We start from the raw sequence: 19,540 nt of genomic DNA, 5'->3' as shown, positions 1-19,540 counted from the left end.
ATGGGTATAAGACCTATGTCATGGAGTATATGGGGGTGCCAACTGAGCCACCTGAATGTCCCTGGGATGGAGGTCATTTATTTTTTTTTTAAGATTTTATTTTTTTTATTTATTTGACACAGAGAGAGAGATCACAAGTAGGCAGAGAGGCAGACTGGGGGTGGGGGAAGCAGGCTCCCTGCTGAGCAGAGAGCCTGATGCGAGACTCAATCCCAGGACCCTGAGACCATGACCTCAGCCAAAGGCAGAGGCTTAATCCACTGAGCCACCCAGGCACCCCGGGACGGAGGTCTTAATAGCAGGCCCTGATATTCTTTCTACTACTAGTGGTGTTACTATGGTAATTGTGTTCCCATATGGAAGCTAGATATGTAAAGAAGAAGCAAAACTAAGTGAGTCAAAAGGACACAGCTCCATTCGTCCTCCTCCTGCCCAGGCCCTTGACAAAACTCAACTGGATGGATGCCCACCAGCCCAGAGGCTGCCACTCACTAGGTTCAGCTGAAGCTCCAGGCCAAGTGGGTGCCTGAGGGGCTATCCTTCCTGCAGGCGGGGGAAGGCGCTGGGGTGGCAGGAACCCGTGAAAGGGCCTGCAGGGTTGTCCAGCCAGTCTCTTTCTAAGGTGCTGGGTGTCAGAGGAGGGCTGGAGGATACATGGAGAATAGGCTGGAGGTTGCAGACAGAGGAAGGGCAGGGGTGCCCAGAAGATGGGACTAGGGAAGGGACTAGGAGATGCAGAGGGAAATGACCATTTGGAGAGGGGAGGGTCCTGGCTGCAGAGAACTTGGGAAGCTGGAATAGAGAGGAAACTGCTGGGGTTTTGTGTGGAAACTGAGGGGGGCCGGAAGGAGTCACCCCATCTTGGCCTGCTGCTACTTCCAGGTAGTTGTCTTGCTGGCTGCTTCTGCTCCTAGGACAGGGGACCTCAGCCGGCTCATCCCTACCTATCCCCCTGCCTCGCCAGCCCAGATGGTTCTGCTGTCCCTTCAGGATCCAGCAAGGCCACAGAAGGGGAAAAGACCATGCGGCATGAATCTCTGCGACATAGGACCTGCTCTCAGAGCCCAGCTTCAGTCCCCCAAGCTGTTCTTTTCTTTTTTTTTTTTTTTTTAAAGATTTTATTTATTTATTTGACAGAGAGAGATGACAAGCAGTCAGAGAGGCAGGCAGAGAGAGAGGAGGAAGCAGGCTCCCTGCTGAGCAGAGAGCCTGATTTGGGGCTCGATCCCAGGACCCTGGGATCATGACCTGAGCCGAAGACAGTGGCTTAACCCACTGAGCCACCCAGGCGTCCCTGTTCTTTTCTTTTTTAAAAAGATTTTACTTATTTATTTGACAGAGATCACAAGTAGGCAGAGAGGCAGGCAGAGAGAGAGGAAGGGAAACAGGCTCCCTGCTGAGCAGAGAGCCCAACTCAGGACTTGATCCCAGGACCCCGAGACCATGACCTGAGCTGAAGGCGGAGGCTTTAACCCACTGAGGCACCCAGGTGCCCCTGGGTTCTCTTTTTAAAAATCCAACCTAGGGGGGCGCCTGGGTGGCTCAGTGGGTTAAGCCTCAGTCTTCAGCTCAAGTCATGATCCCAGGATTCTGGGATCGAGCCCTCATTAGGCTCCCTGAGAGCCTCTGCCTTCTGCTACCCCTGCTTATGTTTTCTATCAAATAAATAAATAAAATCTAAAAAAAAAAAAAATCCAATTCTAGCAGGTATCTCCTGCTAGAAGGCTGGGCTCAGTGACTTTGTGACTCTTCGAATCCTTGACTCCAGGGGCAGATCCAGGCTCTGTGGGGCCAAAGGCTTATACACACCTTTTGGGACACCTCTTTATTTACTTTTTAAGATTTTATTTTTTTATTATATTCAGTTAGCCAACATATAGTACATCATTAGTTGTTTACTTTTGTTTCTTTTTCATCATTCATTTTTGATGTAGTGTTCAACGATTCACCCAGTGCTCATCACAACACGTTAAGATTTTATTTTTAAGTACTCTACACCCGATGTGGGGCTTGAACTTACAACTGTGAGATCAAGTGTTGCATGCTCTACGGACTGAGCCAGCCGGGCACCCTTTGGGATCCCTTTTTAAGGTGCCTCGGTGGCTCAGTCGATTAAACATCTGCCTTCAGCTCAGACAGCAAGAGAGGGAACACAAGTAGGGAGAGTGGGAGAGGGAAAAGCAGGCTTCTTGCTGTGCAGGGTGCTCAATGCTGTGCTGGATCCCAGGACACTGGGATCATGACTCCAGCTGAAGGCCTACGCTTAACAACTGAGCCACCCAGGCGCCCTAAATAAATAAAATATATATTTTTAAATTTTTTAAAAATATTTTATTTATTTATTTGACAGACAAGAGATCACAGGTAGGCAGAGAGGCAGGCAGAAAGAGAGGAGGAAAGCAGGCTCCTCGCTGAGCAGAGAGCCCGATGTGAGGCTCAATCCCAGGACCCTGAGATCATGACCTGAGCCAAAGGCAGAGGCTTAACCCACTGAGCCACCCAGGTGCCCCTAAAGTCTTTTTAAAAAAATACAAAATGAACCTACATAATTATGAAAACAAGCATTGTTTAGTTTGGGAAAATAAACGATAGCACATTACAGGAATCTTGGAAACTGGTTTCCCTCCCTTTTGAGATCTTTATGGACACTTTATCTGAAATATCTCCTGATAGCATCCTAGCTTCCTCTCCCCATGGAGGCTACCAGTTCCAACCTTTCGGGCCCCATTAGCTTCACAGTAAACCCTTGCCACTAGGTCTCCCTCCGTCCTCCCCTTTTCTCCCGTCTGGAGACCATCCTCTGGCAACCCTATGAGCTGCCAGGCAGAGCTCTCCTCCTCTCTCTCTCAAACTGGTTCGGGGTGGTGTGGAGAGCTTCGGAGCCACAAGACCTTCCTTATAATGTTCCTGGAACACAGACGGCTTCAATTTCTCCAGCTGTGAAATGGGGACTCGGACAGAGTGGTCCTTCCACAGGAGGATCCTCAGACTGGGAGGGCGCCAGGAGGGCTGCGGGGGCTCTGAGTCCTGAATTCAGTGCCACCCTGTGACTCCCATTTCTATAATTTATGAAGAGGAAAGCCAGGTGTTAGTTCTGCCTTTGCCGCTGTCTCCTGGGTAACCTGCCTGAAGCCATTCTCTTAATGTCTAAAGAGCATCCACAAAACCCTTTCAGGACCGCCTAGCCCTCCACGGTCCAAACCCCTGGACTCTGGAATCTAGAAATAAGGCTTCACCCGCCTGCCCAACCCCCGAGCCCGGCCCCGCCCCCTCAGCAGGACTCGCCCAACGCCATACAAAGTCTCGCGAGATCCCGAACAGAGCAGACACTTTGGCCTTTCTGCCGTTCCGTAGCTCGGACACGGAGCTGCTGAGCTAGTATTTCCGGGTCGCATCCAGGTGAGCCTCCGCGGCGGCACTCGCGGAACCTAAGCCCAGAGGTCTCAGTAAGTAGGGGACCGACCCGAGCCTGAACGTTTTCCTCTAGTCCCCTCCTTCGAGTCTCTGAGGACCCGGGTCCAGCGTGTCAGGAGGGGCCGGGATTTCTGGATCCCCAGCCCTATGACTCAGGGGCTCTTGTCCAGCCTAGTTTCCCCACCCAGGATTTCGATTCAGTTCAGCGACTTCACCGCTGCGTTTGAGAAATGTGGAAAGCGCGGCTTAGCACATAGACCCGAGGCGCCATGTACCAGGCCCCGTGCCTTCCCCCGGTTTCCTCTGGATCAGCACAGACCCCTGTCCCTGCGCCAGGTCCCCTCCCTTGGGTCCAAGGCCCCGCTTTTCAGCCTCAGCCACATAACTTCTCAGTCACCCACGCCTCGTCTCCCTGGCTGTCCGCAGGCCTGGGCAGCATGGCCGTATTCCGGTCGGGCCTCCTGGTGCTGACGACGCCCTTGGCCTCCCTGGCCCCTCGCCTGGCCCCCATCCTGACCTCGGCGGCCCGGCTGGTGAATCACACGCTCTATGTACACCTGCAGCCGGGCATGAGTCTGGGGGCCCCAGCTCAGCCCCAATCCAGCCTGGTGCAGGCCACGTTTGAGGTCTTGGATTTCATCACACACCTCTACGCTGGCGCCGACGTCCACAGGCACCTGGACGTCAGAGTCCTGCTGACCAATATCGGAGCCAAGAGCGCCTTTCTACCTCCCCTATCCGGTTCAGTCCAGAACCTGGCCCACCCACCGGAAGTGGTGCTGACTGACTTTCAGACCCTGGACGGAAGCCAGTACAACCCAGTCAAGCAACAGCTAGAGCGTTATGCCACCAGCTGCTATAGTTGTTGTCCCCAACTGGCTTCAGTGCTGCTATACCCCGATTATGGGCCCGGAGAGCTGCCTGTGGAGTCCCTGGATGTCCCCTTACCCTCCACCATCAGGCCAGCCTCCCCCGTGGCCAGGTCTCCAAAGCAGCCAGTGCGTGGCTACCACCGTGGGGCTGTGGGTGGCACATTTGACCGCCTGCACAATGCTCACAAGGTGTTGCTGAGCGTCGCGTGCATCCTGGCCCAGGAGCAGCTTGTGGTGGGAGTAGCAGACAAAGACCTGTTGAAGAGTGAGTGAGACTGACCCTGGAATAGAGCAGGGGAAGGCCCTCAGAACTCCTTAACCTTGTCCCCAGTTCATAATTGAGGAACAGGGGGGCCCTCCGTTACTTCCCACCCTTCCCAGATGTCACGGTGACTGGCACGCAGTTGGTGCTAAGGAAATTATGTTAAATGATTAAGTGCAGCTTTCTCAGATTGTGGTCTAGTCACCATTCAAATCAGAATTCCCCCAAATGTGGAGCCAAGGAGTCTGCACTTTTAAGAAGTTCTTTGGGTGATGAACCCTACAAATGGAGACCCTTGCAATAAATGGATGAGTGGGTTGTAGGTAGTTGTGCCGGAGACACAGTTAAGAGGGGACTTGTGGTTGGGTGGGTCTTGGAATTCACCATCTGACTCTGATGCTGGCACTGCTGGTTCTCTGGGAACAGGTGCCTGCCATGACTATTGTGCTTGGCGGCTGCCCCCTCTTGGTAGCTCCCCTGACACAGACCACTTCCCAGCTTAGCCCTTTCTTCCTGCCACCCACCCCTATCTGGAGATTGGATGCTTGGGGACAGTCTTCCCCAAACTTGCTTATACTTTTCTTACCCAATAAAAAGATCTCCCTGTTCTTTTGGGCTCCTTCCCCAGGCAAGTTGCTCCCTGAGCTGCTCCAACCCTACGCAGAGCGTGTGGAACATCTGAGTGAGTTCCTGGTGGACATCAAGCCCTCCTTGACTTTTGATATCATCCCCCTGCTGGACCCCTATGGGCCCGCTGGCTCTGACCCCTCCTTGGAGTTCCTGGTGGTCAGCGAGGAGACCTATCGTGGGGGGATGGCCGTCAACCGCTTCCGCCTTGAGAATGTAACCCCTGGGAGAGACTGGCAGAGGGAGTGGATGGGGATGGGGTTGGGGAAGGCCACATGGGGGACTGCTGGAAGTACCACAACCCTAGAGGAGGGAAGAGAGGGTTTAGGGTGGTGAGGAAGAGGCAAGAAGGAACCGGTTCCCAGCTTGCCCTTGGACTCAGGCTCTACCTCTGGAATACGTAGGGGAGGATAAGGGGGAGTGGGGGACAGCTCGATTGTCACTGTCCTCCTGTCCCTCCTTCCCTCTCCTCACCCCTCCTCTTTTACTACAGGACCTGGAGGAGCTTGCCTTATACCAGATCCAGCTGCTGAAGGACCAAAGCCACAAGGAAAATGAAGAAGATAAAGTCAGCTCTTCTAGCTTCCGCCATCGCATGCTGGGAAAACTGCTTCGGCCTCCATATGTATGCCTGCCCTCCCACTCTCTCCCCTCCTGGGTGGGCTGGAAATGCTGGAGAGTCAAGACTGAATAATTCAGTCCCAAGGATGAGTCTGAAGACTGGGGTTCCAGTCTTAATAACTGGGGTTCCCTCTCCTCCACCTCCAGAAGAGGCCAGAGCTCCCCACACAACTCTACGTGATTGGGCTGACGGGCATCAGTGGCTCCGGGAAAAGCTCAGTAGCTCAACGGCTTAAGGGCCTGGGGGCATATGTCATCGACAGTGACCAGCTGGGCCATAGGGCCTATGCCCCAGGTGGTCCTGCCTACCAGCCTGTTGTGGAGGCCTTTGGAACAGGTAATACCTGGGGAGGGCTGCAAGTGGCCCGAAGGGAGGAGTCGGCCTGGCCTCCTTGCCCAGTCCCCTGTCTCTGTTGTCCAGATATTCTCCATAAAGATGGCATTATCAACAGGAAGGTCCTAGGCAGCCGGGTGTTTGGGAACAAGGTAAACATACTCTTCTTCAAGGGTTCCTCAGCTACTACTAGACGCAGAAGTTGGGACCCAGTGGACCTCTCTGCTCTGGTTCAGAGTGCCACTTTCCACTCATCTGTTCCCAGTCACCTCCTCCCTCGGGCTGACTCCGTCACTGAGGGAAGGTAAACTGTCTACTTCCTCTGTTCTCCTCCTCAGAAGCAGCTGAAGATACTCACGGATATCATGTGGCCAGTTATCGCAAGGCTGGCGCGAGAGGAGATGGAGCACGCTATGGCTGAGGGTGAGTGGGAGGGATAAGGGGAGCAGCCAAGGGGGACATCAAGCCAGTTCTCCTCCTGGGAGCTTCCCCACCCCAAGGCAGACCCTCCACTTTCCTCGGGACTAGGCCTCACTGGCTCTCTGTTGGTAAGTGGCGGTATGCTGCCACCGGTGACTGCGGTCTCCCCACAGGAAAGCACGTGTGTGTGATCGATGCTGCTATGCTGCTTGAAGCCGGCTGGCAGGACATGGTGCATGAGGTGTGGACCGTTGTCATTCCTGAGACTGAGGTATCTGGACCCCATCTCCCACCCTGTCCCCACTGCAGATCGCAGCCTGCTCTGAGCCAGTGGGCTGACCTATGCCTTGTCTGTGCCAAGGCCATACGACGCATCGTGGAGAGGGATGGCCTAAGTGAGGCTGCAGCTCAGAGCCGGTTGCAGAGCCAGATGAGTGGGCAGCAACTCGTGGACCAGAGCCACGTGGTGCTGAGCACCTTATGGGAACCGCATGTCACCCAACGCCAGGTTGGTGCTGAGGGAAGGGCTGGGTTGTGGGGAAGTGGTCTCTGCTGGGTGCCTGCCTGACCCTGTCCTCTCTTCCTCCAAACTTTCTGGCCTGCTCAAAGGTGGAGAAAGCCTGGGCTCTCCTGCAGAAGCGCATCCCCCAGATGCTGTGAGGCCTGTGGCTGACATTGAGTTCTCTGTGGGGCCAGAGTGGCCCTTGGAGCTGCCCAGAGATTCAGTGGTGAGGAGGAATGGGGGCCTCCGTGCTCATCCTGGTTGGGCCTAGAGGGCTCTGAGCCAAACTGGGGAGCGCAGGGCCAGGCCTGGTGGGCATGCGGAGCCTTATGGAGCTTGCTGGCTGGCCTTTGGCCATCACTGAGGTTGTAGCACTTGGGGAAGCAGGCCTCTCTGGCATTCTGTGCCTACTCTTGCCCACAGCGTGTGATATCTACAGCTGTCCGTGGCCAGGGCAAACACTGGGAACTTGTAACAGAATTAAAGATGAATGTTGCAGGGTGTTGCCTGTGTGGTGTCTGCTTCCTGCCCCAATGCCTCTGGGTATCTTGGGGAGCCTTGAGCCGGAACCTCGGAGTGCAGTGGTTAAGAGCTTGGCTTTCGAAGCTAGCCAGGCAGAGGTGCCACACAGGGTCTGCCCAGGTGGCCAAGTCTGCACCTTCCAGGCCCCCTGCAGGGCAGGGCTGGGACACGCGCCCCGAGAGCCGCCTGGGTTCGCACAGCCCGTGCACAAGACTGTCGGTGACACTGGACGAGCCTTTTGAGGGGACCCCATTTTACAGAATGATTCACGTCGCGGCAGCAGAAACGCTACCTGTTCCCGCTCCGACGCCACCGGTTCCGTGTTTCTGGGCTGCGCATGCGCTCGCTCCGCCCTCCGCCTCCCGTTCTTGGGTTGGTGGGTTTGGGTCACGTGGATGCGCCTCGCCTCTTCCTCGCAGCAGGGGGCCCGCCCGTGGGCTGGTTTCCGTTTGGTGGGTCGGAGATGACAGAGCCGGGCGCCTCTCCGGACGACCCCTGGGTCAAGGCAAGCCCCGCGGGCGCGCACGCCGGCGAGGGGAGGGCGGGTCGGGCTCGTGCACGTGGGGGGGCCGGAAGACGAGGGGATTCCTTGCAGTCCCCAAAGGTCCCCCCGCCCTCCGGGCCCCGGGGCTGCAGAGAAGACAGCTCTCACCCCGCGCGTGCCAAGGTGGGGAGACAAGTGACGCGTGTGTACACGAGTGTTGGGGGGGGCAGGGTTTGGGGGCTGGGGAGGTGCTGGAGCGTGGGTAGGGGCAGACGGGGTCCTGCGGAGGGGAGGCGCTCCTATGGCCTATCCGCTCTTGGCTCCCGGGGCAGTCCTGCAGTCGCCTGCGCACCCCAGGGGGAAGAGTGTGTGTGCGTGCGCGCACGCGCGCATCCTGAAATTGTCTGCATACCTTAGGGGCTGGTGTAGGTAGGATGTGTGAGTGTGCGCGCGCGCGCAGTAAAAGGAGGTGTGGACCCTGGGCCGAGGTCTGATGAGCTTCCTTTGCTTGGTGCTGCAGGTGGAATACGCCTACAGCGACAACAGTCTGGACCCCGGTGAGTGCCTCCCCACTGTCTCCAGCTCCCCCATGACGCTCCCGCTGCAGCCTTATAGAAGATTCCCGTGGTCTTGCAAGCCACACCTGAGCACAGTCCACTGTCCCTGAGCCGAGTTCCTGCCCTGAGACAGGGAGGAGCTGCAGGACCGGGGCAGGAAGCATAAGGGTACACCTGGTTCCCTCTGCTCTGAAGCAGGGAGGTGATGACAGTAGTGATAGCTGGCCGCTCTCTCACCCTCATTGTGCCCAGATGCCATTTTGTGAACCAGTGGTACCATTACAGGCCCATGGAGCAGTGTGGACATCAGGGACAGGAGCATTGCAGCATGGCACAAACAGGAAATGGGTGCCCCAGTATGAATGGCTTTTGGGTTGAAAGGGAGAGGTCAGATTTAAGGATCAGGAAGCCACTGTACCCACAGGTTTCTCAGGGTCTTATATAGTGTTCCCCTGCCTTACTCCTTAGTGATTGGGACCTCTCTTTTCCAGGGCTTTTTGTAGAAAGTACCCGAAAGGGGAGTGTAGTGTCCAGAGCTAATAGCATCGGTTCCACCAGTGCCTCTTCCGTCCCCAATACAGGTAGGCAGCAACATGCCCCAACCTGGGGGGACTCAGTTACACCATCATTTTAGTGTATTTCCCAGACAGGAAGCTCCAGTCACCCACATGGGGGTGTTGGAAGCCTAGTGATAGACACAGGCTCTCACTGTCTCTCACCTCATCTAGGACCTTAGGTTGTTCTGTCCATTTGCTGTCTCTAGGTACCAGTTTTTTCTTACCCAGTGGGGCACGGTTGGTGAGCTGGGCCCCACTGGGCCTCAAAATGACCTCTTCCCGCCCCCAACTTTGAGCGTAGATGACGAGGACAGCGATTACCACCAGGAGTCCTACAAGGAGTCCTACAAGGACCGGCGGCGGCGAGCACACACGCAGGCTGAGCAGAAGAGGAGAGATGCCATCAAGGTGACTGGGGGGCCTGCAGCTCAGCCAGCGCGGGAAGGCCTGTTACATTTGATTTGCTCTGCCCCGACCTCATCGGACAGCCCCAGGCATCCTTGCGGGCAGCTAATCTAGTCTCTGGATGAGAACACTCTCCTTCCAGCACCCCCACCCGTTTGAGTTTCGAGCATGGAACTCAGTTCTTGAAGAGAAAGCTTGGTGCGAGTTTGCCTTAATCTGCAGAGTTAAAGGAAGCCTTGTTTCCACTGATGTCTCCACAGAGAGGCTATGATGACCTTCAGACAATCGTCCCCACTTGCCAGCAGCAGGACTTCTCCATTGGTTCCCAGAAGCTCAGCAAAGCCATCGTTCTACAGAAGAGTATGACCAGGGAGAGCCCTGGGAGTGGTTGGGGCCAGCAGGGCAGTGAAGAGGCCAGAGCCTTCTACCCACTCTCGGCCTGGCCCTGGTTGGGTGGTGGTTGTGGGGCAGGTGGGGAGTGGGACGGGGCGGGGGGGGAGACAAAGTCAGCCTTGTCCTTCTGGTTGAGACTTCCTCTGTGCCCACCCCCACCCACCCCAGCCATTGACTACATCCAGTTTTTGCACAAGGAGAAGAAAAAGCAGGAGGAGGAAGTGTCCATGCTACGCAAGGATGTCACAGCCCTGAAGATCATGAAAGTGTAAGGGTGACACTGAGCTGGGGGAACCAGGGCTTCTGAGGGGACTTGGGCAGACCTCAGTTCATACCTTCCTCTCAAAGGCCACATCAGATACTATAGGCCAGATAATCCTCTCACTCCCTTAGGTGGCCGCTTGGAGGCCAGACTCTGTACCCCCTTGTCCCTAACGCACAGCACGTTCTCGAAGTGCCTGTGGGCTTCATGAAGGGAAGGGTGGGAAGAGGGGGGGGTCACCATTTCTGTCCCGGAGCAGTGTCTGGCTGATGTGAACTACCTCGCAGCAGCTCTCCAGGAGCCCCTTCCTGGGGGAGAACCTCGGGCACCTGAGCCCTGTCCACTCCTCGATTTCAGGAACTACGAGCAGATTGTGAAGGCACACCAGGACAACCCCCATGAGGGGGAAGACCAGGTCTCTGACCAGGTCAAGTTCAATGTGTTTCAAGGCATCATGGACTCCCTGTTCCAGTCCTTCAATGCCTCCATCTCCGTGGCCAGCTTCCAGGAGCTGTCAGCCTGTGTCTTCAGCTGGATTGAGGAGCATTGTAAGCCTCAGGTACGGGGTAGCTGTGATTGTGGGGTGTGTGTGGGGGGGTACATTCCTCCGGGCAAAGTGGCCCAAGTGTGAATTTGTCCAGAGGAGGAGGGCAGCAGCTTTCAGGTTTCTTGGGGGTGTCTCCCTCTTCTGCTTCTTAGCCCAGATTTTCCTATAAGGTTTCATTTGGCAGGACTGATCAGGCACTTAAGTCCCATGGGCCTAACCCTGGCCCTTCTCAGCCCACGTGTGGTTGCCTAGCGTGTTGCCCTCACTGCGGCAGCAGATTCACTCGGCCATGTGGAAGATTGCTGGCCGTCACCCCCAGGCCCGTGGGAGTAGTCTGGCCCGGGGCTTGTGTTCTTTGTAATGGGGCAGCGTGTGAATGCTGTCGCTGGAGGCTTGTGCTCCTGAGGCCTGGTTGCCTTTCCTGAGGCTTGACTTGCATCCGCAGAGTCCCACTTTTTTGTTTCCTGACATTTTCTGGGAACACTTGAAGCATAGTATGTCCCGAACGCTCCCAAGCCCACACCTAAATGCTGCCGTTTCCATTTCTTTTTTCTTTTTTTTTGCCGTTTCCATTTCTTGCATTTGCTTTTCCACATAGCCGGCCGGCCGTGCCTCCATCCCTTCCCCTGTGCTCTCGCAGGGACATTTCAGAGTAAACTGCAGATAGCAGTGCAGCTCAGGGGCTTTTTCTGTTGCATTCTAAAGAGTGCGCCTTGTGTAGGCACAGGTCACAGAGCCCGCGCTCTGTCCTTGCCTGAGCGTCACCCATGCCTCCCTCTGCTGCCCCCACCAGACCCTCCGGGAAATCGTGATTGGTGTCCTGCACCAGCTGAAGAACCAGCTCTAATGACCAGCGCCCCGAACCCACAGAAGAGCCAGCGAGAGGCCCAAGTCTCCTGCTTGGCCACAGAGCCGCTGGCCTTCTGAGATCAGACTCGATGCTGCCCACAGGTTCCCTGGTTCCCAGCATTTGGTTCCCCGACACCCCTCATCCTCAGTGGGGCTGGGGTATTTGTTTTGTGAAAGCTTTAATTTATTATATTGACCACAAAACTCGAGCCTCTTGTCTTTCCCCTCTCCCTGTAAAAATCCTCAGGGTGGGGGTCTGCTCTGGGCATCCCCAAGAGCTCCCGTCCTCTCCTCTTCTAAGCCTCAGATTTTTGCTCCAGATCTACACATATCTGGGAGCTACTATTTGCATTTGGTTTGGTCTCTTGGACCAGATTTGGGCAACACCTGGCCCAAGTTTGGCCATTTTGGCAGTAGTTGGACAGAAAGAAAGGAACACGAGGAAATACTCTCACAGCCATGAAGTGTGACAGGCTACCTAGTACCTGGGCTAGGGCTCCCTGGTGGGCCCAAGGTGGGACCCGGGCTCTGCCAGCCAGCTCTGGGCAGGGCTGCCAGGATCCTGCCCTCACCTGCTACTCTATCGCCTCTCTTATCCTGCTCTGGGTGCTAGAGGGAAGCGGCCTTCCTGTGTGCTCCTGCTCCCTATGTGTCCACAGGCAGGAGCACAGCACAGAGAAGTCAAGTGTGACACACAGCACTACATGGTAATAGTTTTTTTTTCTTTTTTTAATTTTCTAAATAAACACCAACAGTGCAGTTTTGCTAAACTTACAATTTTGGAAAACAAACTGGGCCTCAGAACCACTCCCACCCTTCCTGTCAAGTGTATCTGGGTCTCGGTCCCTGTGCTGCCTGCATCTCTCCCAGGACTTGGGGTCAGAGTGAAGGGGTAGAGAAGGTATTTAAAGGCCTCCTGGGGTACAGAGCTCCAAGAAGTCCTGGGTAAGGACTCGGGCTCCTTGAATGCTATATAGTTTCCTGTCTCTACTCTGTAGCCTTCTGCAGGGTTGACATCTGCGAGGTTTGGTTATCCAGAGGAAATTTAAGTATTTTTATATCAAACTGTATTACAATAAATACTGCCAAATGCTTTCCTTTAGCGTTGTTTCCAGTTGGAGCGTTCAGTTCAAGCAACTGGAATGTAGCCAGTAAAACGCACCTGGCACCTGAGCCTGTCGGCTGTGGGCTCGCTCACTCCCTGCGCCCCATACTCTGGCTCCTGCCCCTCTCCCAGCTGCTCTGCCCAAAGACAGCAGCAGGAACAAACACAGAAGCCAACCAGGAGGAGCCAACCAGTGCGGGACCTCTCTTTCCATCCCCCCCCCCGGGTCCTGCCCGGGGACCCCTCAAGGGTCTGGGAGCTTCACGTTGTGATCCTCATCTGTCTCTATCCCGACTTCCTCCTGGGGCAGGGAGACAAGTGAGTGAGCGCTCCTTGGACCCAGCACCCAGGGGAGCGGGGACGGGAGAGAGAATCACTTACAAAGAACTGCTTCTTGCTCTTGGGGTATCCTTCCAGAATGGCATCAGACAGCTCTGTTGCCTGACAGGAAACAAAACCACCCCTTTTCAGGCGGGCAGCACCGCCTGGAGGGGCCGCGCTGTCGGGTTCTCCTGCCGTTTCTCCGGCCTGCCCGGCGCATGCTCACTCACCATCCTCTTCCGCTTCCTCCACTCCTTGCAGTACTTCTGCCTCTCCCTGTACACCTGGGCAGGGAAACAGCTGCCTCAGGGAAACCCCTCAGCCCCACCGAGGCTGCGCCGCCTCACCCAGCCCGCGCTCCCAGCTCACCTGCTCTTTCTCTTCTGGAGTCACGTGGTTGGTGGCTGCTTTAATATTCTTCAGTCTCTCTCTGTAGCCAGCACACTCCTTCTTCAACTCCTGGATCTCTTTCTGCATCTCCGGTGTGGTCAGGGCACTAGTTAACTCCTTCAGCTCTGAAACCACAGCTCCCCTGGGTCACTCCTTACCCCGAGGCTGGGGCTTTCCCAGCGGGTGCTCCCTGAGGTCTCGTTCTACACACAGGGTCCAGAATGAGTTCCACATTCTGGAACTGCTCAGCAGAGATGAAGGCTTATAGAATTACCAGTTTATTCCTGTTTTCTCTCCTCCTCCATCTACCAGCAGTGGGAAAGCGAGGTTGCACAGACTGTTCCTGTAGCCAGTCAGAGAAGCCGGCACCGAGGGAGTGTGGGCCCAGGGGCTGAGGGTGTTAGGGAAAGCAAACGCATGTCCTGCCCACTCACATTCAAAGGCCATTAGCCGTTCTCTCTTCTGATACGATGCCTGTGGCAGCCCAGCAGAGAGCCACTGCCGTGGGACAACACTGCAGCCAGCAAACCGTTCACTCCATAATCCCTGACCTCTAGACTGACCCTGACCCTAGGGGCACCCTTGGGGGCTGCTCAGTCCTACCAGCCTCCATGTGGCGGCAGCTCTGCTGTAAGCTCTGCACCTTAGCAGTGAGGGCCACGATTTTGGCATCCAGGCCTTGGAGGTCAGCGTCACTCACCATGGCAAACTGGTCCTGCCAGAGGTGAGGAAAAACAAGGGGGCTGATGTGAGGCACGGGAGGGGAGCCTCATTTGGGGTGGGGGCAGCATCACATACATGCAAGACTGTGGGGCTCCCCAGCCCTCCAGAGGGGCTGTGAGAAACCACTCAGTTTAGTACTGGTCCCAGCTAACAACAAGGTATGATCGAGAAGTGAAACCTCGCGCCTGTCCTCAAGGGGCATCAAGGCTGGCAGGATATACTAACAGGGCGGAGATCTCAGTTAGTGCTAAGATCGCTCATTGGGCTAAAGGAGTAAAGGAACATTCTCCCAAAGGTAGGGATATCTGAAGTACACGTTCCCACAACAGGAAGAACAGGGATGGGGACAGAGGCAGGGGCAGTACTGAAGGGACAAGCCTGAAGCCTGAAGCAGCCAACCCCGAGGGACCAGCTGCTACCATCCTCGGGGATGGGCTCCGTGGGGGTCTTGTCGGCAACAACGGGGAGCACATTAGGGAGAAGAGGAACGCCAGCCTGCGCGTTGTGGCCTCTACATTAAGGCAAGGCAAACCCTTAGAGCCGCAGGCAGCAAACTACAGCCTGCGCGCCAGATCCTGCCAGACCCGGAGTTCTGAAAACAAACACCGACTGAAACACAGCCATGCCTGTGCCTTCACAAGTCTCGGGCGGCTTTTGCTCTCCAGTGGCAGTCACGAGGGCTTGTGACAGCTTGTGTACCTGGGACAAGAGACCATCTGGCCCGCAAAACCCTGAAATATTAAGGGTCTGGCTCTTTACAGAAGAAAATCTGCAAAATTCTCCCTTAAGGAATCTGGTGTTATCACATAATGAAACCGGTTTTAGGAAAACTTGGTGGTGGTTCGGTTCAGTGAAACTAGTATTTGGTGTCTACGAGATGTTAGCTTCCGGGGTGGGGGTGCTGAGCAAAGGAATACGGGTGAGAAGTGGGGCCTGCCTTGGAAGAGCTGCGGTCCAGCGAGGAGACGCGTAAGACAAGCGCGTCCCTCAAAGAAGCGAGCGCCTGCAGAAGAGGCGATCAGAGAATTCAGGGAAGGTCTCTGGAGGTGATCCCTGAGGGGAATCCTACAGGATGAGCAAGAGTTAGCTGAGCAAAGAGGCAGAATAGGAAGAAGGGTTTTTTAAACTCCAGGGAGAAGAAGGACACAGGAGTAAAACTCATCTACATGTTCTAGTCCTGGTAAGTGGACCGAGAAGGGACAGTGAGGCACGGGGGCCGGGTCTCCCTAGTACCTTTTCCCTACTCTAGGGAGCGCGAGTTTGAAGTCGGGCAATGGCACTCGCTGGGCACCCAGGCAGACCACTCTGGCTGCAGTGCTGAAGACATCTGAGGCCAGCTGATGCTAGGAGGGTATCAGGACATGCAGATGGAAAGGACAGGCCGAGTCAGGAAGGGGGAAAACCAACAGGGCACTGGGGAAGAGAGAAGAGGGGCTCCCCAGTCTCTAGGTTGGGTGAAGCATGACTCCACTGAGGGAGAAGTAGGGAGAGGTGCCCATTTGGGGGGATGAGGCAATCTACCTTAGCAGTAGTAATACTGACTCAGAAAGGTCTAGAAGGCATCCAAGTGGTGGGCTGGCCCAGAGATACAAAATCAGCGTTACCTGTGTTGGGAGTGAGGGGTGGGGGAAGAAGGCGAATCTTGTGGCAGGTGGAGGTTCTAATCTAGATGACTGGGAAAAAGAAACTTCCAAGAGGGAATGGATCTCGGCAGCAGCAATTCAGGATCTTCTGTCATCTATGCTGTCCCGAATCTGGAAGTCTCGCTAAGTCTAGGTCACAGCAAGGGGAGTCCCCACTCTGATTTAAAGGGTGCCTGGGGCCCTTTTCATGACCTAGGACAAGTGAGTTTCACGGGGTGCCTCAAATTCCCCAGAAGAGAGTTCATTCTAGAGACTGGCTGACCTAATGTCGGGGTGTCACACGGGTGATAATCTACACAGGTTCCCTCACCTGGTCCGCAAAATAGATCTTCTGCTTGCCGTACATCTTCTCTTTGATTTTGCCTTGCTGGGCCAGCTGCTCCAGCGCCTTCACCACCGCCTGGCGGGGGAGGGCGGCGGGAAGTCAGAGCAATGCGGCGGGATTTTCAGCCCGACAAGCCTTAGGAAGCCCGCGGCTGGAATGGCAGCCCCGAGAGGGCAGCAGCCCGGACTGATTCGAGGGGCCCCAAGGGGAGGAGTCCCAGGAGAGGGTCCTCACCGCCTTGCCCAGTCCGTGTTCCCGCTGCAGGTTCCCGAACACGTCCTGGGCGCTGTAGGGTCTGTTCTGCTCCTGCAGGTACCTCAGGAGGATCCCAGGGGCTACGAAGACACGCGGCAGGGGTGGGGGCCACCCAACCAACGCCTCTCCCGTTCCCCCCCGCCCGGGTCTCCCCCGCGCCCACCGCCCCGCTTACCTCCCGCCGCGGCGTCCGCCCGGCCTTTACTCATGGCCTTTCCCGCCGCCAACTCGGAAAGCCGGACGTCGTCGTCGCTCGAGGCAACGGCTGCTTCCGGCGACGAGGGGGCGGGCCGCAAGCGGTGATTGGCGGAAGCGGACGTCTTCGCGAGGCACGGAACAACCTTCCCGGGCGCCGTAGTTAGTCCGACCCGAGTCGGGCGTCGGCCCCCGGGGTCGCCGCGGCGAGGGCGGGACGCTGGCTCGTGCCCGCTCCTGCCCGCGCCCTCCGGCTCTGGGGGCAGGTCGGGCCAACCACTGCTTGGGGTCTGGAAACCCACTTCCAGGGGCGGCTGAGCTCTCGTGACCGAGAGCTGGGACGGCGTTCCAAGGGGCAGAGAACTTAGGCTCAGCTCCCGCCGGGCTAGCGACTTGCTCAAGGTCACAGGGTCAGTTACCCACAGGGACGTGTCTTGTCCCACGGCCCGGTTTTCTTTTCGACCGCCAGTCTCATTTGTAAAACAGGAACAAGAGGTACTAGCAGGAGGGCGGTTGGGAAGACAGAATGCCTGGGAGCCCTGCGAGCACAGTGCTGCCCACACTTGCCGGCCCCCGAGCCTCGCGCACAGAGGGCGCTCCACACGCGCTGAGGTTTGGACGCCGAGGGAAAGCAGGGTTGGGAGGGGGCTATACTGTTAAGCCGCAAAGCTTGTAGAAAAGTTTCCTGTTGGCGGAGTGGATCTTATGGCAACACCTGGCAGGTGTTTTCCACTCCTGCCCACAGTGGCCAGTGGGACAAAGCCTGAAATAAGTGTTTCTAGTTTCTGAGGTCAGCCGAAGGCCAAAGAGCAGCTGTCCCTGCGGCTCACTCCAGGGGAGGAGCATGGTGCTACTTTTTAAAACCTGTTACCTAAATAAATCAATCTTTAAAAAAAGGGGCACCTGGGAGGCTCAGTGGGTTAAAAGCCTCTGCCTTCGGCTCAGGTCATGATCCCAGGGTCCTGGGTTCTGGCCCCACATCGGGCTCTCTGCTCTGCAGGGAGCCCGCTTCCTCTCTCTGCCTGCCTCTCTGCCTACTTATGATCTGTCAAATAAATAAAATCTTTTAAAAAAATTTAAAAAGAAAATAAAACCTGTTACCTAAAGTCTCATTAGCCTTTGAAGCACCTACTTGTCTTCACACAGCTAGGGAACAATATTAGGAATTAAAAATGGGGATGCCTAGGTGGCTCAGTTGGCTGGGTTTCTGCCTTCGGCTCAGGTCCTCAGGCCCAGCTCCTTGTTCAGCAGGGAGCCTGCTTCTCTCCCTCTTGTTTGCCACTCCCTGCTTGTGCACTCTTTAAAAAATACAATCTTTAAAAAAAAATTAAAATGATGGGAGTGCAGGCTAGATGCTAGTCGAGAGTGCCAGTTGTGCTGCCTGGGCTCTCCTGGGGAGGGGAAGTGGCCTCCTATGTAGTCATCACAAAGGTCACAAATAGGGACAGGCAGGGGGGTCCCTCACACCCTGGTTTACTCTTCTGAGGCTGTCACCTCAGATTAATCCCATCTCGGATTAACCAGCTGTCCTTACCAAGGGCAAGACACCATTCAATACCAGTCTCTTAAAGATTGTTCTCATACAAGATTTATTCCCCAGCACCACTCCCCCCCACCCCCCACCCCCCGCCGCCCATCCCCACCCCAGTTCACAGTGGAGGACTAAGGAGATTCAGAGCCGGATCCCCCGGGTACAAGAAACACCTTCTGAAGATTTTGCTCTCCTTCCTCCCTCCGTCTTGCCAACTTCCAAGGCCTGAAGCTACCCACACTCCTGCAAACACACCCAAACCCACTCCTCTTCCACACTTCCCGTTTTTTTCCCACATCAGAGCTCACCTGTGAGACATCTGGGCTCTGTCCAAAGTCTGAGAACCATAAAGCAGGGAGATGCCATTTACCCCTAAACTTCACACACACAAGTGATTATGAAACAGGCACCTAGCTCTTCTCCCTTAATTTTCACTCCTGGCCTCTACCTTTTCCATCAACCAAGAGCAAACATGTTCGCACACTCCCACCTGCAGCACACGAAAATGGGCTCTGTCCAACATCCCTTGCCCAGGTATGGGGGTGTTGGGGGAGTGGTCCCTGAGGATCAGCAAAGGGTTAATGCAGAGGGCAAAAGGACAGAACAGTTTGGCCTGAGCTCTGACTGGGGAGCCAAAGAGAGGCTGTAGGCTGGCACAGGTCTAGAATGATCATTTTTCGTTTTTGTCTCACATGATTTTTCTAGGGACAGTAGAACAGAAACCCCTTAGAGAAGTCTCTACTGACTGCAGACACATTCTTGCTAACTGGGTTCTCCTTAAAGGAGGCCCCGCCAAGTTGGGAAGCAGTTAAAAATGAAAGTATTAAAGGAACTGAACAGGGAGTAGGAAGAGCTGGTGCAGGAAGAGCTGCGCCCTGCGCGAATGCCGGCGGGCCACTGGTAAAGTGCTCCCTGACACGCCGCGCAAGCACTGCCGCTCCAGCGGAGGAGCCGGGGAGGCCACCGGAACACGGATGCGGATGCGGATGCGGTGTGGTATTGCTTTGCTCGTTGCTCAGGCTGATGGTCAAATGGAGCCGGGGGTAGCAGCACCAGAAGTAACCAGGCAGCTTCAGAAAATTCCATGAGACCAGGAGATACAGAGGCACTCGCCCTCTCAGCCAGCTGACCCCACAGCCCAAGGTAATGTCGAAGAAGCCCGCCCCCACAACATGTTCACAGTTCTGAAATTTCACAAGCACTACTTTGGAGCACTGGAGGTTAGGCCTCAAGAAATGAGGATGGGCTGGGCAGAAGGAGCAGGCCTGCTCTGCCCAACCAAAAAACTTGCTTAGAAAAAGACAAATCAAATCATGGCTTCGCAAAAGAGGAGGATGGCAGCTGCTGCCTGACTTGGAGCTCCAAGGAGGTGATGGAGGGAGGGAGGAAGGGAAGGGTGCTTCGGTCACAGAGGGCCCCCGAGC

The 19,540-nt window shown here is 55.7% G+C and overlaps 3 protein-coding genes and 1 long non-coding RNA gene across 8 annotated transcripts; 2 read left to right on the top strand and 2 right to left on the bottom strand.

Annotated features, from left to right (window-relative positions):
- Positions 1-2,351: 2,351 nt before the first annotated feature.
- On the bottom strand, positions 2,352-3,946 carry LOC131817105 (uncharacterized). Its single transcript, XR_009348325.1, has 3 exons — positions 3,816-3,946; positions 3,298-3,428; positions 2,352-3,059 (listed from the first exon to the last, which is right to left on the bottom strand). It is a non-coding gene; the product is annotated as an uncharacterized LOC131817105 (long non-coding RNA).
- COASY (Coenzyme A synthase) lies at positions 3,852-7,554 on the top strand. Its single transcript, XM_059150522.1, has 9 exons — positions 3,852-4,551; positions 5,177-5,391; positions 5,669-5,800; positions 5,944-6,133; positions 6,218-6,282; positions 6,469-6,553; positions 6,724-6,821; positions 6,912-7,058; positions 7,160-7,554. Exons 1-9 carry the CDS (start codon positions 3,852-3,854, stop codon positions 7,208-7,210), a joined length of 1,683 nt encoding a protein of 560 aa, XP_059006505.1. The 3' UTR covers positions 7,211-7,554.
- MLX (MAX dimerization protein MLX) lies at positions 7,539-12,730 on the top strand. Of its 5 annotated transcripts, none has more exons than XM_059150528.1 (8): positions 7,923-8,079; positions 8,579-8,615; positions 9,107-9,196; positions 9,474-9,580; positions 9,838-9,937; positions 10,139-10,238; positions 10,590-10,791; positions 11,573-12,730. In XM_059150528.1, exons 1-8 carry the CDS (start codon positions 8,038-8,040, stop codon positions 11,624-11,626), a joined length of 732 nt encoding a protein of 243 aa, XP_059006511.1. In that variant the 5' UTR covers positions 7,923-8,037; the 3' UTR covers positions 11,627-12,730. The 5 variants fall into 5 exon arrangements, with proteins under 5 accessions (XP_059006509.1, XP_059006508.1, XP_059006512.1 ...); XM_059150527.1 differs by having other exon boundaries at positions 7,927-8,241; XM_059150526.1 differs by lacking the exon at positions 9,107-9,196 and having other exon boundaries at positions 7,539-8,079; positions 9,379-9,580; positions 10,682-10,791; positions 11,573-11,591.
- PSMC3IP (PSMC3 interacting protein) lies at positions 12,340-17,212 on the bottom strand. The gene is made up of 8 exons (XM_059150530.1): positions 16,566-17,212; positions 16,370-16,470; positions 16,121-16,210; positions 14,048-14,159; positions 13,424-13,569; positions 13,285-13,338; positions 13,115-13,174; positions 12,340-13,034 (listed from the first exon to the last, which is right to left on the bottom strand). The coding sequence occupies exons 1-8, from the start codon at positions 16,597-16,599 to the stop codon at positions 12,978-12,980; spliced, it is 654 nt and encodes a 217-aa protein (XP_059006513.1). The 5' UTR covers positions 16,600-17,212; the 3' UTR covers positions 12,340-12,977.
- Positions 17,213-19,540: the final 2,328 nt, after the last annotated feature.

The sequence above is a fragment of the Mustela lutreola genome, chromosome 15 (genome assembly GCF_030435805.1).
Source record: "Mustela lutreola isolate mMusLut2 chromosome 15, mMusLut2.pri, whole genome shotgun sequence".
NCBI classification, from domain to species: Eukaryota; Metazoa; Chordata; class Mammalia; order Carnivora; family Mustelidae; genus Mustela; species Mustela lutreola.
Note: the sequence above shows the minus strand (reverse complement) of the source record. Positions and strands in the feature narration are given on the sequence as shown.

Coding starts and splice junctions, on each gene's coding strand:
- MLX (XM_059150526.1), top strand. CDS start 7,539: ATGAATGTTGCAGGGTGTTGCCTGTGTGGTGTCTGCTTCCTGCCCCAA. Junction 8,080..8,578: donor CGGACGACCCCTGGGTCAAG/GCAAGCCCCGCG, acceptor TTGGTGCTGCAG/GTGGAATACGCCTACAGCGA. Junction 9,938..10,138: donor AGCCATCGTTCTACAGAAGA/GTATGACCAGGG, acceptor CACCCACCCCAG/CCATTGACTACATCCAGTTT.
- PSMC3IP (XM_059150530.1), bottom strand. CDS start 16,599: ATGAGTAAAGGCCGGGCGGACGCCGCGGCGGGAG. Junction 16,471..16,565: donor GGCGGACGCCGCGGCGGGAG/GTAAGCGGGGCG, acceptor GTGTCTTCGTAG/CCCCTGGGATCCTCCTGAGG. Junction 13,035..13,114: donor AGAGCAAGAAGCAGTTCTTT/GTAAGTGATTCT, acceptor TCCCTGCCCCAG/GAGGAAGTCGGGATAGAGAC.
- COASY (XM_059150522.1), top strand. CDS start 3,852: ATGGCCGTATTCCGGTCGGGCCTCCTGGTGCTGACGACGCCCTTGGCC. Junction 4,552..5,176: donor AGACAAAGACCTGTTGAAGA/GTGAGTGAGACT, acceptor CTCCTTCCCCAG/GCAAGTTGCTCCCTGAGCTG. Junction 5,392..5,668: donor ACCGCTTCCGCCTTGAGAAT/GTAACCCCTGGG, acceptor CTTTTACTACAG/GACCTGGAGGAGCTTGCCTT.